Here is a 16,371-nt window from a genome sequence, read left to right as displayed (position 1 = left end):
TCCCCCATCCCGGAGAGGGAGGGGGGAGGGTGAGCGAACGGCTGTGTGGTGTTTGGCTGCCAGCCGGGCTAAACCACAACACCCATCCCTGGAGCTGTTCAAGAGCAGGTTAGATGAGGCCCTGGGCAACCTGATTTCATGGGGGGCATTCGTGTCTATGGTTGGGGGGTTGGAACTAGGTGATCTTTAAGGTCCCTTCCAACACGAGCCATTCTATGATTCTATGGTCTTATAAACTATACCTCAAGCATGACTCCCATCCCATCAACCTTCCTGTGGTCTGTCACCTGACCAGAACAAAAGGTACCTCACCATCATCTTCAATGCCATGTGCATGCTTCTGGCCTTTACGGTCCCTATCTGTGCCACATTCCTCCTGCTGTATTGTCAGCGCCAGAGACAGAAGTGACCTCCCAGCCTCCTTCACAGCCACGTGCCTCCTGCAGGCCCAGCAGATCCTGAGGCACACCTGACCTCATCACAGCATTCCCAGCCATGTCCTCCTTGTGGCCTCTGATCTGATCAAATACCTGTCACCTCACATGCCTCTCCCAATGCCACGCACTGCTGAAAGACCTCACAGTCCCTGCCCTGTCCCAAGGGGACAAACAGGTTAAGTTAGGGATAGGAGTGGGGTTAAAGCTGAGATGTGTTGTGTGCATGCTGGAGGGCTTTGGGAGTTAGGTGTTCAGGTTAATGTTTAGGAATTAGAGATCACATTCCAGGGTTAAGGGAATGGCAAGGGCATCAAGGGAGGGACTTGTGTTCTGCTCAAGGATCCTGCTCAAGGTTTAGGATAAGGGCAAGCTTTGATAGATATAGTTTAGGTCTGGGTTGAGGGCTAGTGTTAAGGCTGGCATTTTACTCCTTGGTTAGGCTTAATCATCCTTCTGCTTGCCCTTCTACTAGAAGATGGGTTTGACATCTGCCTTTTCCAAGTCCCGAAGCACGTCTTTGATCAATCTGTCATTTACAAGGTCTTTGAGATAGATCTTATGACAATGTCAGCAGTTCCACCAACATCTCTTTCACCCTTCCTACACCACCACTAAGCAACCTGAGGACTGACCAGGGGATGATGAAGGTTTGGGAAAGGGCTTGGTCAAGATCTGTGAGGAGGGCTGTTATGGGCTTCACGCTGACAGTAATGATGGTGTCGTAGAAAACAGTGATACTTGTGAGGACAGAAGGGCAGTTGGATAAGACCTTGGGCCTGCCAACACAGAACACACACACATGAAAACTGCATGAGATGGAAGAGGAAGATTGGATCCAAAATATAGATTTTGAAAGCAAAGGCCATGCATATTACCGTGGCACTGCAGGAGAGCTCCAGCAATGGGGCAAAATCAGAGAAGTTGTCCACAACACTGGGGCCACAGAAATGTAGCTGGGAGGAGGAGAAATAATTACTGTACATGAGAGAAATTCCCCTAGTTAAGGTACAGCTGCCTTCTGGAGTCAGACCTTCCACTTCCCAAGCCTTGCAGAGAACAGGGATGGCATACAGCCCAGGGCTGACTGTAGGACATGGCCCCCAGCAGGAAGCACTCCAGCCATGCAGAAGGTGCAGCTGACAGTGCTGCCACCTCTGTGAGCAAAGGGGGTGCTGTCCTCAATCAGGAAGCTGGCCAGCAGCTTGCGCAGGGTGGCAGAGCAGTACAAGGTCTGCAAGGAGGGCAAATCTCCCCCAGGAAGAAGGCCAGGGGCATCTGCAGGTGTTTGCTTGTAGGCACCAGCACAATGGTGAGGGTGTTCCACATCCCAGTCACCGTGGTGGTCATGCAAAAGAAGAAGAAGAAATTTGTCTATGGGTAGAGTATCTTCCAGATGGACAGCTGGGGAAAGTTAACGAATGGTGTCTTAGTGTCCCATTCCCCTTTCTTCAGGGAAACCCTTTTAGAGCATTCTGGTCCCCCCTCTCTTGTTAGGACGCCAATGAGCAAGATGCTTCTTTCTCAGTTCCTAAAAGAAATGGTGAAGGGTGTTAAGAGGGGTGAAATAATCCCTGGCAGTCATGGCTGAGGTGTGCTACCACACCATGGAAAAGGACAGGGTTAAGGGAGGGAATCATTTGTACTGTTGTTAGAAAACCACACGCTCTAGCACAGATCACACTTCTAAAATGCGTATCTCCTGTGTTCAGACAGGAGCAGTCGGTGATGACTTCAGTCTGCTTCAAACACTACACCCCAGGAGAGACCCTGCTGCCCTCAGGAGCTGTCAGCCCTGAGGCCTTGGGGACACCTTGAGGGAGCCCAATGGCACAGAGCAAGCGATGCCATGGTTGGGTGCTGTGCTGCTGAGCTGGGCCGGGCTCCTGGACCCAAGGGGAGCTCCTGGCAAGTGGGCAGCACTGCAGAGAGACAGCTCTGCCCAGGAGCAGCTCCTCTGCACAGCGCAGCAGGGCTGGGGGCTCTGACCGCAGGTGGCACGGGGACAGGAGAGAAGGAGAGAGGGCTTGGAGGCAGTGAGGAGCACAACAACAGAGGGCAGCATGTGGCAGGAGAGATCTGCAGACTCTTGACACTGTGAGTCTCTGGCAGCAGGGCGATGCAGGTGCAGTTGCCAAAGGAGTCTTCCACAGCTGGCACATCCAATGGCTGATCGCATCAGTCAGGATGGGTCTCTCTGTTTCTCCAGCAAAGTATAAGATGCTGTAGAGAATGGCATTTATAAAAGGGCATTTCAAGAGGAAAATTGAGGCTTGGTTTACCTGATGAGGTTGTATTCTGTGCTTTCAGATTCTTGCAGCAGAGGGGAATCTGAGTGAGTCTGAGTACACAGCTTGTGGGATGAGGTCTGTGAGCGTGGGCAGGGAGGAGATGTGGGGACAGAGAAACAGCTCCCAGCAGGGACATGGGCAGGCAGCAGGGACATGGGCAGGCAGTGAGATTTCTGACAGAAATGCTGTGCGAGGGAGGGCTCAGGCACCTCCCTGCCATCCCCTGCAGGGCAGGTGCCTTCCCTGGGACACCCCCTGCTCTCCTCTCCCACCAGCACAGCCTATGCCCTCAAGTTCCGGTGTCCCCAGCAGGAGCTGCCTTCTCTGCAGGCAGAGCTGCAGCACAGGAGGGTCTGCTGAGTGTCCGTCTGTCCCTCCCTGGCCTTGCCTCCCCTGGCAGCAGCACGCTGCCATTCCTCCTGGCTTCTCCACCTGGCTGTGCTGCTGCTGTTCTTGTTTCCAGGCTGGCTGGGGTTTTCACATGCCCATGGAGTGAGCCCTTGGTGTGCTTGGGGGAAGGGGAGTACACGGATAGGGTGAGGGGTCTGGAGATGTGCACTTTGAGCCTGGATTCCTCTGCTCCCAGCCGTGTCCAGGTTCTTCTCAAGTGAAACTCTGAGTGCAATTCTCCTACAGCTCAAAGAGATGCCAGCACAGCGCAGCTGACTCCAGCACTGATGGACAGACTGGCTGTCCTCTCTGAAGGACATGCTGCACTAAAGGGACAGTCCCTTTGCCTCTGGTGATCCACAGGATTTCACTTGGAGTGCAGCAGAAATGCTCAGGATTTCTGCCTTAGAAAAAGACCTTAAGTGTTGTGGGGGTATCGAGAATAAAAAATACAAAAAAAAAATAAAAAGAAGAAAGAAAAGTCATGCTCGGCAATTGGTTGAGATGTGAGCAACAAAGGGGTAAAGCTCTTTGATATCATCACTAAATTTTATCTGAGGTTACCCTATGTTCCTCTTTACCTCTTGCTATACGGCAGAACTGACTGCTCTGTTGCCTACAGAAGAGTCCCCTTCTCCCAGGGATACCCTCAGGCAGCATGAATCAGAACTTCTGAAAGGGACCTACCAAAAGTCTGCCTGGAAGGGAACAATCATTCTGGGGGTTTAAGTTGAAAAAATAGAATGATTTTTTCTCACTAAATCTGTAATAACTTCTCAGATAAGTCTGCTGTATCTTAGCAGTGCTTTTTCCTCCTTGGGCAGGATCAAATGACTAAAACCAGCAAATGCCCAACATCAGCTCTGTGAGCGAGTTCCTCCTGCTGGCATTCGCAGACACGTGGGAGCTGCAGCTCCTGCACTTTGGGCTCTTCCTGGGCATCTACCTGGCTGCCCTCCTGGGCAATGGCCTCATCCTCACCGCCATAGCCTGCGACCACCGCCTCCACACCCCCATGTACTTCTTCCTCCTCAACCTCGCCCTCCTCGACCTGGGCTGCATCTCCACCACTCTGCCCAAAGCCATGGCCAATGTCCTCTGGGACAACAGGGCCATCTCCTATCAAGGATGTGCTGCCCAACTCTTTCTCTTTGATTTCTTTGTTGTAGCTGAGTATTGCCTCCTCACTGTCATGGCCTATGACCGCTACGTTGCCATCTGCAAGCCCCTGCACTACGGGAGCCTCCTGGGAACCAGAGCTTGTGCTCAGATGGCAGCAGCTGCCTGGGGCAGTGGCTTTCTCAATGCTGTCCTGCACACGGCTAATACATTTTCCCTGCTCCTCTGCCAAGGCAATGCTGTGGACCAGTTCTTCTGTGAAATCCCCCAGATCCTCAAGCTCTCCTGCTCAGATGCCTACCTCAGGGAAGTTGGGGCACTTGTATTTAGTTTTTCTTTAGCATTTGGTTGCTTTGTTTTCATTGTGGTGTCCTATGTGCAGATCTTCAGAACAGTGCTGAGGATGCCCTCTGAGCAGGGCTGGCACAAAGCCTTTTCCACGTGCCTCCCTCACCTGGCCATGGTCTTCCTGTTTGTCAGCACTGCCATGTTTGCCTACCTGAAACCGCCCTCCATTTCTTCTCCATCCCTGGACTTGATGGTGGCATTTCTGTACTCGGTGATGCCTCCAGCAGTGAACCCCCTCATCTACAGCATGAGGAATCAGGAGCTGACAGATGCCTTGTGGAAATTGATGACTAGATGTGTTTCAGAAGAATAAGTGGCCAATCTACTTCTGCAGATGAGTCACAATGTCACTTATTATACGAACAGCCTATATTCTGTTTATTTGTGTGTGTGTTTGTGTGCAATTTTATTACTGGTTTTCCTCATGTTTAGTTTGGTTAATGTTACCCACTAAAATGATATTATGCATCCCATTTCCACTTCAGTATGTATGTTTCAAGTCTAGCTCAACAGCTGTACACAAGGAGCCCTCCACCCTGTGAACTTACACAAAATGAAGGAGCCTGCACTGCCTTCTTTGCCTGGCGTTCTTCCTCTGAGACCTGGCCTGGCTCTGCAGGGGCAGTGCCATGTGCAGGGGTGCAGAAGAAAAGAGTCCCATCCCAGCAGCACGGCCAGGGAGCACCAGCGCTTGGTGCATGCAGAGCTGCTCTCTTGCCACTGCCACTCTCTCCTGCTGAGCCCTGCTTGTGGGGTCAGGCCCGGCTGCTCCTGTAGCTTGGTGCCAGTGCTGCTGTGGGGCTGTGCTGGGACTGCAGGCAGGGACAGGCAGTGGGCTCAGCAGTGGCACAGCTGGCCTCCTCTGCAGGACTTCCCTCCTAAGGGGGGCTCTCCTCCAGGCACTCTCTGAAGGAAGAAGACCTGGAGATGTGTTGTTCTGTCCCTTCTGCAAGACAATAGGAATGGAAAGTAGGAGGCACACAATTTGGTCGTGTCTATCAGAGGAAACTGAAGCCAGCAGGAGTCCTATGGCTTGAGTGATGATGGTGAGGCAACTGTGTCTGGTCAGCTGATAGACCACAGGAAGGCTGCTGGGTTGGGAGTCCTGGTTGAAGAGTGGTTTCTGAGATGGCTGAGCTTTGGTTGTTAGTAGAAAACAGCAGGATCAGATGTCACAATGTGCAGCTTGGAAGGTGGACACTGGGTTAAAGGAGGAAGAAATAACCCTTAAAGTGTAGTGCTGTGGTGCCAGAGGTCATTCAGATGAAGTCTGTCATCAGACCATGTCAATGTGTTTCAAGAGAGGCCCAGTGAGGGTTGGAGAGACATCCATGAAGGCAGGGAAATGCCCTGGTTGAGAGCAAGGAGAGGAAGGGAGAGGGGTGTCTGCAGCCTGCAGGGAAACGGGCAGGTGTGGGGCAGTGCAGGACAGCCAGCAGTGGAGATGGCAGAGGGCCCTGCCAAGGCTGGAGGGCCCAGCAGGATGGAGGTCTTTGTCCCCTTGGCTATGGGGGATGTCTCTCCCTATGTGGAGACACGTTGTCCTCATGACACTGGGGCCTTGCTGCCTCCCTGCCACCCTGCGGACAGGCCCTGTGGTGTCATAGCCTTGCCCTCCACTCAGCATCACAGAGCCCACATCCCACTGCTCAATGGGTGAGGGACAGGGCCTCTCTTCCCAGGGCTGGGCTCAGGGCTTGGCCTTTCTGCTACATAAAAACCAAGTTTTTTCTCAGCATCAGAGCTACCTGCACAGTACTCTTAACCAATCTATAATCATGGCCTCCAATTATCTTCCAAATAATTCCATTAGGACACTTTCATGGTAATGACCCTCAGTGAGGCCAGTTTAATGCTCCAAGAATCTTTCATGTTTGCTTCTGACTTTATGTCCTGCAGAGGTTTCTTCAATCTTCTTGCAGTACCTGAGGTACCTGAGCACCAAATACACCATGGGATCATTAAAATGCAGAAAGCCCTAGCAACCCATGTCTGTTCTGACCATTTCCTCAAGACTTGTACAGCTAATTAGAGAACTATGAGAAATGTAGTTAAGGAGGAAGACTTCAAGAAGGGTAAAGAAGAATTCTTCATATTTACAGTTATTTTTCAATAGTCTTGAAATCAGGCAAATAGTGATAGCAGCATTCCCCAACTGATGTGGATCCAGGTTTTAGCCTAAGAAGGTCTGGGCAGGTAGGAAAAGCAGTCTCTTGAGGCTGGACACTGCATGGACAACCTCATTCCTCACCTCTTGGCCCTCTCATTTCTCTCACTGTTCAGCTGAGGATTTCATCGCTTTTCCTTACACTAGATTTCTCCACTGAAATCAGCAGCTGGACATAACTGTCCTTTGCACCAGTTATCACCTTAGGTTTCACAGAAGCACAGATTATTATTATTATTATTATTATTATTATTATTATTATTACTATTACTACTACTATTACTATTACTATTATTACTATTATTACCACTATTACTATTATTATTATTGTTAATGATTTGATTTGATTTGATTTGATTTGATTTTTTTGAAGCAAACAACTGTAAACCATGATATAATTTGCTGAAAAATAGAACAAACTCCTCAGCTGTGTGCCAAGTCCAGGCTGCCTCTAGCCAACTTCACGTTCCACAAGGAACAAGTGTAATAGAAATTAGATACATAAGAAATGAGATTTTTCTTTTCTAGATAAAATATTTAAGACAGCGAGATTAGAAATGATAAGTACAAAGAGAGTTGAGGAGCTGCCTAAGGACACGATTGGACAGACTTGTCCTGGTTTCAGGTAGGACAGAGTTAATTTTCCTCCTAGTAGCTGGCAGGGTGCTATGTTTTGGATTAGAATGAGAAGAGCGCTGATAACATGCTTATGTTTTAATTGTTGGAGAGCAGTGCTTACACCAAGCCAAGGACTTTTCAGCCTCTCGCTCTGTCCTGCTAGTGAGCAGGCTAGGGATGCAGCAGGAGCTGGGAGGGGAGAGACCCAGGACAGCTGACCCAAACTGGCCAAAGGGGTATTCCATACCATCTGACGTCATGCTGAACAATATATAGGGGTGGCTAGCCGGGGTGGGGGTGGGGGGCCGGCTGCTCGGGGATAGGCTGGGCATCGGTCAACGGGTGGTGAGCAATTGCATTGTGCATCACTTATTTCGTACACATTATTACTGTTAATACTATTATTATTATTATTATTACTATTATTATTATTGTTATTATTTTCCCTGTCTTAATAAACTGTCTTTATCTCAACTCACAGACTTCACTTTCCCGTTTCTCTCCCCCATCCTGGAGAGGGAGGGGGGAGGGTGAGCGAACGGCTGTGTGGCGTTTGGCTGCCAGCCGGGCTAAACCACAATAGATGGGCAAGTTTGAACTCCCTCATGGTCAGAGACTAACTGGGTAGGTTAGAGGAATCAGAATGATCAAAGGTTTGTGGTGGGCAAATCTGGAGAATGATGGGAAGTGCATAGGTCCAGATAGGCAGCTGGAAAGGGGACTTCCAACGTGGTCAGTTTAGTCAGGATCAGTGGAAGATTATGGAGATTAAATGCACATCAACATCAACAGAGTAGTGCAAGTGCAGGGGAAGAACAGTATTTCTTTTCCTACAATGAATACACACCCTGGAAATTTTCATTTTGTGATGACAGAAATTCAACTTATTGTGGGACATTTTGTGGAAAGGATTCACCTGAATCACTTCAGGTGATGATGAGCAGGTGCTGTATTTGTTAAATATTGAAGAAATTCCTTGGATGTCAGGCAGAGCTTTGCCGTCTGACCATAAACAACCAGTTCCTCCTATAGTGGCCCTGATGTATCTGAAGAACTTCCTTGAACTGGCAGCTGTCAGAGAGAACCTGCAGGAGAAGAGACCTTTGGAGGATTCAGATGGAGCTGGGTGGAGTTCTCAGGGCACCTCCACTGCCAGCAGTGGACTTTGCCCCTCTAACTGCAGCCCTGTCCAGCACATGAAATCCCTTCAAAGACAAGTCAGGGGGTTCTAGGGATTGACCTAGAGCTGAAATGGCCATTTGAAAAGAGACAAACTCTGCCTTATTCTTAGTACACACCCAAACATCCATGAACCATCTTGGGTCATCTGTGGCATACTCAGGCTGAAAGACTTAAGAGCAGGTCCCTTCAAATGGCCACACCCATGAGCCTTGGCCTAATTTGAGAAATTGTCCTCTTCCAGAAGGGGAAACTCAAGTGAATAATGTGAAAAGACCAGTCAGGTCAATCCTCAGAGTAAAGAAAAGTCATATGTGTTGTGCTATGGAGGCAAAAACCATAAAGCATTGTATTGTGCTTCAGAATACTCTGTAATCCAGTTCATCTGTGAGATTAAACATACAGTCTAAGCAGGAGGAAGGACACTGAAATGTGGCCTAATATGAAGAAAGATTTTGATTGCTGGTGTAGAAGCAGCCTTTTTTGTGCCACAACCACTGCAGTATATGCTGCAGGAAAAGGTCTAAGGCCTGTGTTAAAGGCGTAGGCCAGCACCAATGTATTGAAGGCCCTTTTGTATGAATGCAGATGGACTTTGCAAGACCTTTACAATTGGCATTTTGAAACAACAAATACACCTTGGTAGCAGCAGATCCTGTTAGCAACTGGGCAGAAGTGAACCCCTGGAAAACCAGCTTGGAGGCCGTTACCACAAAGCTGCTGTCCATCATCTGTCCTCCATGGGGTCTCCTCCTCACCATAGAAATGAATTTAAAAACCCGCTTTTTCACAGCCATTACATGAGAATGACCACACCGACAGATAACACGTCCCACCATGGCTCTGTCACCCCACAGGGCAGGAGACAGCGAGGTGAGAGCCAAGGGACACATTTGGGTGTGGAAGGTGGGGCCCAGCAGACACGGAGTCAAGGCAGTGGGGTGGGGGAGGCCAGGAGAAGCAGCCCAAGGGGCAGTGCTGCTTGTGAGGTGTCCTGGTTTCAGGTAGGACAGAGTTAATTTTCCTCCTAGTAGCTGGCAGGGTGCTATGTTTTGGATTAGAATGAGAAGAGCGCTGATAACATGCTTATGTTTTAATTGTTGGAGAGCAGTGCTTACACTAAGCCAAGGACTTTTCAGCCTCTCGCTGTGTCCTGCCAGCGGGCAGGCTAGGGATGCAGCAGGAGCTGGGAGGGGACAGACCCAGGACAGCTGACCCAAACTGGCCAAAGGGGTATTCCATACCATCTGACTTCATGCTGAACAGTATATAGGGGTGGCTAGCTGGGCTGGGGGAACTGGCTCTCGGGGATAGGCTGGGCATCGGTCAACGGGTGGTGAGCAATTGCATTGTGCATCACTTGTTTTGTACACATTATTATTATTAGTACTATTATCATTACTATTATTTTATTTTATTTTCTGTCCTAATAAACTGTCTCTATCTCAACCCACAGGCTTAATTTTATTGTTTCTTTCCCCCATCCCAGAGAGGGAGGGGGGAGGGTGAGCAAATGGGTGTGTGGTGCTTAGCTGCTGTCTGGGTTAAACCACAACACAGCCCCAGCAAAGGAGCCTGGTGAGTGATTCGTTGCAGCCCTGGGGCAATGACAGTGACCCCATGAGCTGGGTCTGCCTCCCAGCCTGCCCAGCACGGCCCTGCAGAGTGCCCCTGTGCCCCAGGCACCACAGCCCCCTTGCTCTGCAGAGCAGCACTGCAAGCTGGGGCTGAGGCTGGGGCTGGGGCTGGGGCTGGGGCTGGGAGGGCCCTTCCCTGATTGTGTTCTAAGACAGCTTCAGGCACATGGCTTCTGGATGTGGGCGTTATCTTCGCTGTGCACAAGGAGCTGAGAGACCGCCAACAAGTACGGGCCTTGAAGACTGCCTGCAAGGTCCCTCCTACCCTAGCACCTCACAGGAATGGTACGGAACTGGCTCCCAAGCATCAGAGAGGCTGGGAGTCCAGCAGCAGTGCCATGGGCTTGAAGGATCACAACCAGCTCACTTCTACCCGGGCAGGTGCTGGGCCCAAAAGGGGATGTTTTGTAGGTATGTTAATAAGAGGTCAGCGGTGCCTCAGAAATTTCTAATCTAGTAGGAAGTGAATGGCTGTTAAATGGCATGTGAGGTGACTTCTTTCTGAAATAGCTGACAGGTCATCCCTTGACTCCTGGCTGGGAGCAGTGCCATTAGGCTCACATTTGTTAATGTACCTGAAAGGCAAGCAGAAGGCACCTGCTTTGCATGTAGTTCATGCAATTCACTCTTCCTAAGTACCTGGTAGGCCCCAAAGAGGAAGAGGTCTTGGATAGGGGTTGTCATATCAGAGGTGTCAGCATTTGCCTAAAGGTATCCTTCAGGGCTGCTTTCAGTTTTCTATACAGAGGGGACCACTGCCTCCAAGACGCCTGGGGGAAAATGAAGCATGCATAAGGGCCTGGGAAAAAGTTACCCTGGATCCAAAGCAGCCATTCTGGAACCAAAATTTGTAGGCAGCGCACTTTTGTGGTGGTGCAGGGCACATTGTGCAGGGTGCTCCATGCTGGCTTAAGAGCTGCCTCTTTCTCAGGAGCAGAGTAGCCAACAGAGGTGAGACAGATACTCTGAGATCATGAATGTCACGAGAATCCTGCTCCCAAACAGATGACTGATATGGGGAGGTTAAGATAAGTCTGGACAGGAGAGATGTGAGATTTGGGAGCGGGAAGAGGAGTTTGGGCAGCAGAAATTAACGATTTTGAAAAAAAGAATGTGTTTTGTAGGTGTGATATCACAAGGTTGGTGGTGAGAGGATGAAGCCTGTCTCTTTTCAGTTGTGTCCAGCAACACAAGAGGCAATGGTCACAAACTGAAGCACAGGAGGTACTGGCTCAATACGAGAGGGCACTTCTTTACTGTGATGGTGACAGAGCACCGGAACAGGTTGCCCAGAGAGGTTGTGGAGTCTCCGTCTCAGGAGATATTCAAAACTTGCCTGGTTGCCAACCTGCACAATGTGCTCTAGGTGATCCTGTTCGGCAGGGAGGTTGGATTAGATGATCAGAGGTCCCTTCCAACCCTGTCCATTCTGTGATTCTGTGATACTTCAGGGCAGCTTTCTACTTTCTAAACAGAGGTGGCCACTGCTTCCAAGATGCCCAGTAGAAACTGAAGCATGCAGGGCCTGGGAAAATTTGCCCTGGATCAATTGGAGCCATTCTGGAAACAAAACATGGATCAGAGAGGCTGGGAGTCCAGCTGCAGTGCCATGGGCTGGAAGGATCACAACCAGTTCACTTCTACCCGGGCAGGTCCTGGCCCAAGAAGGGGGTGTTTTGTAGGAATGGTATTATGAAGTCAGTGGTGCCTCAGAAACTCTAAGTCCATTAGGAAGTGAAAGGCTGTTAAATGGCCTGTGAGTTGACTTCTTTCTGAAGTAGCCAACAGGTCATCCCTTGACTCCTGGCTGGAATCGGTGCCTTTAGGCTCACATCTGCCAGTGTCGGTGATAGGGCAGCAGATGCACCTGCTTTGCACATAGTTTCTGAGATCCACTCTTCCTAAGTACTGGGTAGGCCCCATAAAGGAAGAGGTCTTGGATAGGGGTTGTCATGTCAGAGGCGTCAGCTTTTGCCTAAAGTCATCCTTCAGGGCTGCTTTCAGTTTTCTACACAGAGGCAGCTACTGTCTTCAGGATGTCTGGGGGAGACTGAAGCATACATGAGGGCCTGGAAAAAGTTACCCTGGATCCATAGGAGCCATTCTGGAACCAAAACCTGTAGGAAGGAAGTGCACTTTTGTGGTGGTGCAGAGCTGATGGGCACATTTTGCAGGGTGTTCCTACAGACCTTTGTGTCCTTCTCCATGCTGGCTTAGGAGCTGCTTCTTTCTCGGGAACAGAGTAGCCAACAGAGGTAAGACAGATACTCTGTGTTCATGAAAGTCATCAGAAAGCTGCCCCTAAGAAGATAACTGATGTGGGGAAGTCAGGATAAGTCTGGACAGGAGAGAAGTGAGATTTGGGGGAGGGAAGAGGAGCTTGGCCAGCAGAAGCTAATGATTTTAAAGAGGTAAGAATGTTCAGGTAGTGTTCATCCCACCGTAAAGCTGACTTAAAGCAGTCATGTGAGGCCCTTACCGTATTTTAACCAATAACCTGAATACCTAAAACTAAAGGCTACTGCACACCCTGACAGGAATCCTCTGCTCTAATGTTTGACCACAATATCCCTTGAAGCCAAAACTCAGCCCATAGCCCCTTTCCCCTACCTTTACTCCCTTACTCACCCTGATCCCTGCCCTTAACACTATTATTAAAATGCTCTATTTGACCCTAGTTTTCTTGCAGACCTAAATAAAATCCTCAACCATACACCTTGCACATACCCTAAGCAGAACGGAACCTAGGAAGAACACCCTACCCTCCCACTACACATTTGCTTAATCTCTATCTCTAATCCCATACACGAACACCTAACACTCAAAGCCCCTCTTCCTGTGCATTAACCTTCTCACTTTTAACACTTTTCCTAAGCCTTACCTTTAGGTGCTTGGCCCTTTTGGGCAGGGCAGGGATAGTGAGGTTACTGTGCAGTCACATGGCATTCAAAGATGAATGTTGAGGGGCCGTGGATCTGATCAGCTTGTAGGCCACAAGGAGGAGATGGATGGGAATGCCCTGATGAGCTCAGCTCTGCCTCAGGATCCCCTGCACCAGCAGGGGAATGTGACTGTGGCGGTCACTGTGAGGTCACTTGTGTCTCTGCAGTTGATAGGGAACCAGCAGGAATGTGTCACAGAAAGGGACTGTGAGGTCACTTCTGCCTGTAGGTGGCAGGTCACCTTTCACTTCTCCCTGGGATCTGTACTTTTTGGCTGACATCTGCCAGTGGCCCTGATAGGCCAGCAGAAGGCACCTGGTTGGCATGCTGACTGTGGGATCCCCTCTGCCTACATACCCAGGAGGACGCAGATAGAAAGAAGGCCCGGATATGGGTAGTCCTGTCCCTTCTACTTGAGTACATGACTGGACAGCAGGAGGCACATGGCTTGGAAGATGCAGGTGAGGTGACTTCTGTTTGGTTGGCTGACAAGCCACAAGAAACCTGATGGGTTCGATGCCTGCTTTATGAGTGGATTACAACCTGATAGACCTTTCTTTGATAGTAGGAAGGAGCAGGACAGGAAAAACTGCCACAAAATGAATCTTGGAAGGTTGGCAGTGGCCACAAGGGAGAAGAAATGTCCCTCAAAAGTTAGTGCTGTGGTGCCAGAGGTCACCCAAAGAGTGTCTGTGATCAGACCCTGGCTTTGTATTTCAAGGATCAGCTGGTGAGCGTTGATGAGACATTGGTGAAATGATGTAAATGCCGGGATGAGAGCAAGGTGGTGGACAGAGATGGGTGTCTGCAGACTTCAAGGAAATAGGTCAAAATGTGGGACAGCACAGGAAAGCCTGCAGAGGAGAAGGCAGATGGTGCTGGCAAGTATGGCAGGCCCCAACAGCCCCGACGTTTTTGTCCCCTTGGTTAGAGCTCATGAGGAGACATGTTATACTCGTTGCAGTGGAGCCTTATTGCTTCCTTGAGACCCGTTGCAGAGGCTGGGAGGTGTCATACCATTGTTCTTCTCATGGCATCACACTGCCCACCACAACCAACAGACCCCAGGAAGAGCCCTGAGCCAGACATGGGGGTGCAGGATCTCCCCTCCAGTAGCTGATATCTGGCCTTGGCCCTTCTGCTTCATCAAAATATTTCTCATCACAGTGTCTCTGCCTATCTGTAATCATGGCCTCCAATTAGCTGCCCTAACAAGTCCTTGGGGAGGATTTGTTAGTGACAGCCCTCAGTGGGGCCCATTAATACTCCAAGTCACTTCAACTTTTCCTTCTGACTTTACTTTCTCAAGCAATTGCATCATTCTTCTCTCAGTAGCTGAGTGTCATAGCCTCAGCACCAAAATACACCATGGAACTCATTAAAATGCAGAAACTCCTAACACCTTTTACACAGTTTTCTTCAAGTCTTCAAAACTTATTCAGCAAATTGGAGAGCTTTCCTGTTGTAGTTAAGAAGGAAGATTTCAAAAAGCACCTAATAAAAATATTTTCTCATCTGATAGGATGCGTTTATTTGAATTTTGGTTTGGAGCATTATTTTCTAATTGATATTGATCCAGGGTGTCTCCTTTGAAGACCTGAATAGGGAGGAAAAGCAGACTCTTGAGGTCTGACACTGCATGGACAACCTTGTTCCTCAGCACCCCAGCCCTGCCATTTCTCTCATTGGCCACCTGGTGCTTGCATCACTTACTTTCCTTACACCAGATTTCTGCACCAAAGTCTGCAGCTGGATGTTACAACTGCTTTGCACCAGCTCCCTCCTGCTTTCCTTAGAGACCTGGATGCACACAGCTGCAGAAGGGCTTTTCCTATTTCCAACCAAAGAACATGAAAACATACAGCAATTATCCAAAAAACAAAGCAAGCTCAACATGTATGCCTCTTGTGAAGTTTACCTTCCCAAAAGGATGACTGTACAAGAGGTATTTTATACTGATAGATAGGAAATTAAAAATGATAGTGTTAGTATTAACCCATATCATTTGAATTTAATGATAAATGATGAGGATCTTGGTAAGGAAACAGACAGACTGCTGATAGACGGGCAAGCTGGGCCTGAAGGACAGGTGAGCGGCTGGGCATTCACAATGGGAGCCAATATCTCAGCAGGAGAAGAGGCAATAGTAAAATTATTAACGCAACTATTAATAAAAAGGGGTGTAAAATATGACTCATTTAAGATAAAGCTACTATTGAAGTTTTTGCAAAAACAAGGAATCCCCTCGATGGTCTCAGCTGTGTTCGATGTAAAGACTTGGGAACAAGCTGGGGAGATAGTGTGGGAGGCAGCATCAAGTGGGGATACAAACGCTGCTGGGCTGCGGGCCCTCACCTTGCTCCTCCCCACTGCCGGAGGGCAGTGCCACTGCGACGGGCAGGGTCCGGCACTGGTGGCAGTCCCCGGAGCAAGGCAAGAGCTCACTGGAGAGGAAGAGCCCCGGCTCGCTGGGCTGCAGAGCTGACAAGTCAAGACTACTTTCATCAAGCCCTTCCTGTATTTTTCGCTGGACTTCCTCGTTGGACACACTTGCTGCTCCCTACCTTGCTGGACAGTGGCCTCATGATAATCATGGCCAAGCTGTTCCATGTATGAGAGATAAAGCCACTCAGACTGAAAGTGCCTGGGCTGAAGAATATTTAGAAAAGAAGAGAAGCTCACACAAACGTTCATCATCATGGGGCAATCAAATAGTTTTGCAAGATGTCTTTTGTATGAAAATGTGTATTTTATAACAAAGACTTTTGTGGTGTGTAGCAGATAGTGTTTAAAAGACACTTTTCTGGTGACAATTCTCTCCCCCCTTTCCCCACACACACTTTTTTTAGTAGGGAAGTTTCTTTTTACTTTTTACAGCTTTACTTTTTACAGTTTTACAGCTACTGGGACCAAAGGATTGCTGAAGTATTTCAGCAGTCTCAAATTATGTGACCTTGCTGAACAGCCTCAGCCCTAAACAAAATAAGACAAGTTAATGTGTTTGAAAATTTTAAAACTGAAGAGTATCTAAAAAGCAGTGTCAGTATGTGGTGTACTTTTTTTTGTTGGTATCGTAAATTTGTGCTACCGGTAAGTCCCATTCTTAAAACTCCTACCTTCACCCAGTTCCACACAGTGTTGGTTTATTGGCTGGAGAATTACATTCTAAAGCACTTGTCCCTGTAGTGTTCCATTTGTCCATACAATTTTTGTGCAGGGGTAGGAAAAACATGTTATCCTCCTGTT

At 48.9% G+C, this 16,371-nt stretch overlaps 1 protein-coding gene across 1 annotated transcript; it reads left to right on the top strand.

Annotated features, from left to right (window-relative positions):
- The first annotated feature begins 3,962 nt into the window (after positions 1-3,962).
- LOC118260759 (olfactory receptor 14C36-like) lies at positions 3,963-4,895 on the top strand. The gene has a single exon (XM_035571218.1). The coding sequence runs from the start codon at positions 3,963-3,965 to the stop codon at positions 4,893-4,895; it is 933 nt and encodes a 310-aa protein (XP_035427111.1).
- The last annotated feature ends 11,476 nt before the right edge of the window (positions 4,896-16,371 follow it).

The sequence above is a fragment of the Cygnus atratus genome, unplaced genomic scaffold (genome assembly GCF_013377495.2).
Source record: "Cygnus atratus isolate AKBS03 ecotype Queensland, Australia unplaced genomic scaffold, CAtr_DNAZoo_HiC_assembly HiC_scaffold_37, whole genome shotgun sequence".
Lineage (NCBI taxonomy): Eukaryota > Metazoa > Chordata > Aves > Anseriformes > Anatidae > Cygnus > Cygnus atratus.
This window is presented reverse-complemented; position numbering and strand designations above follow the sequence as displayed.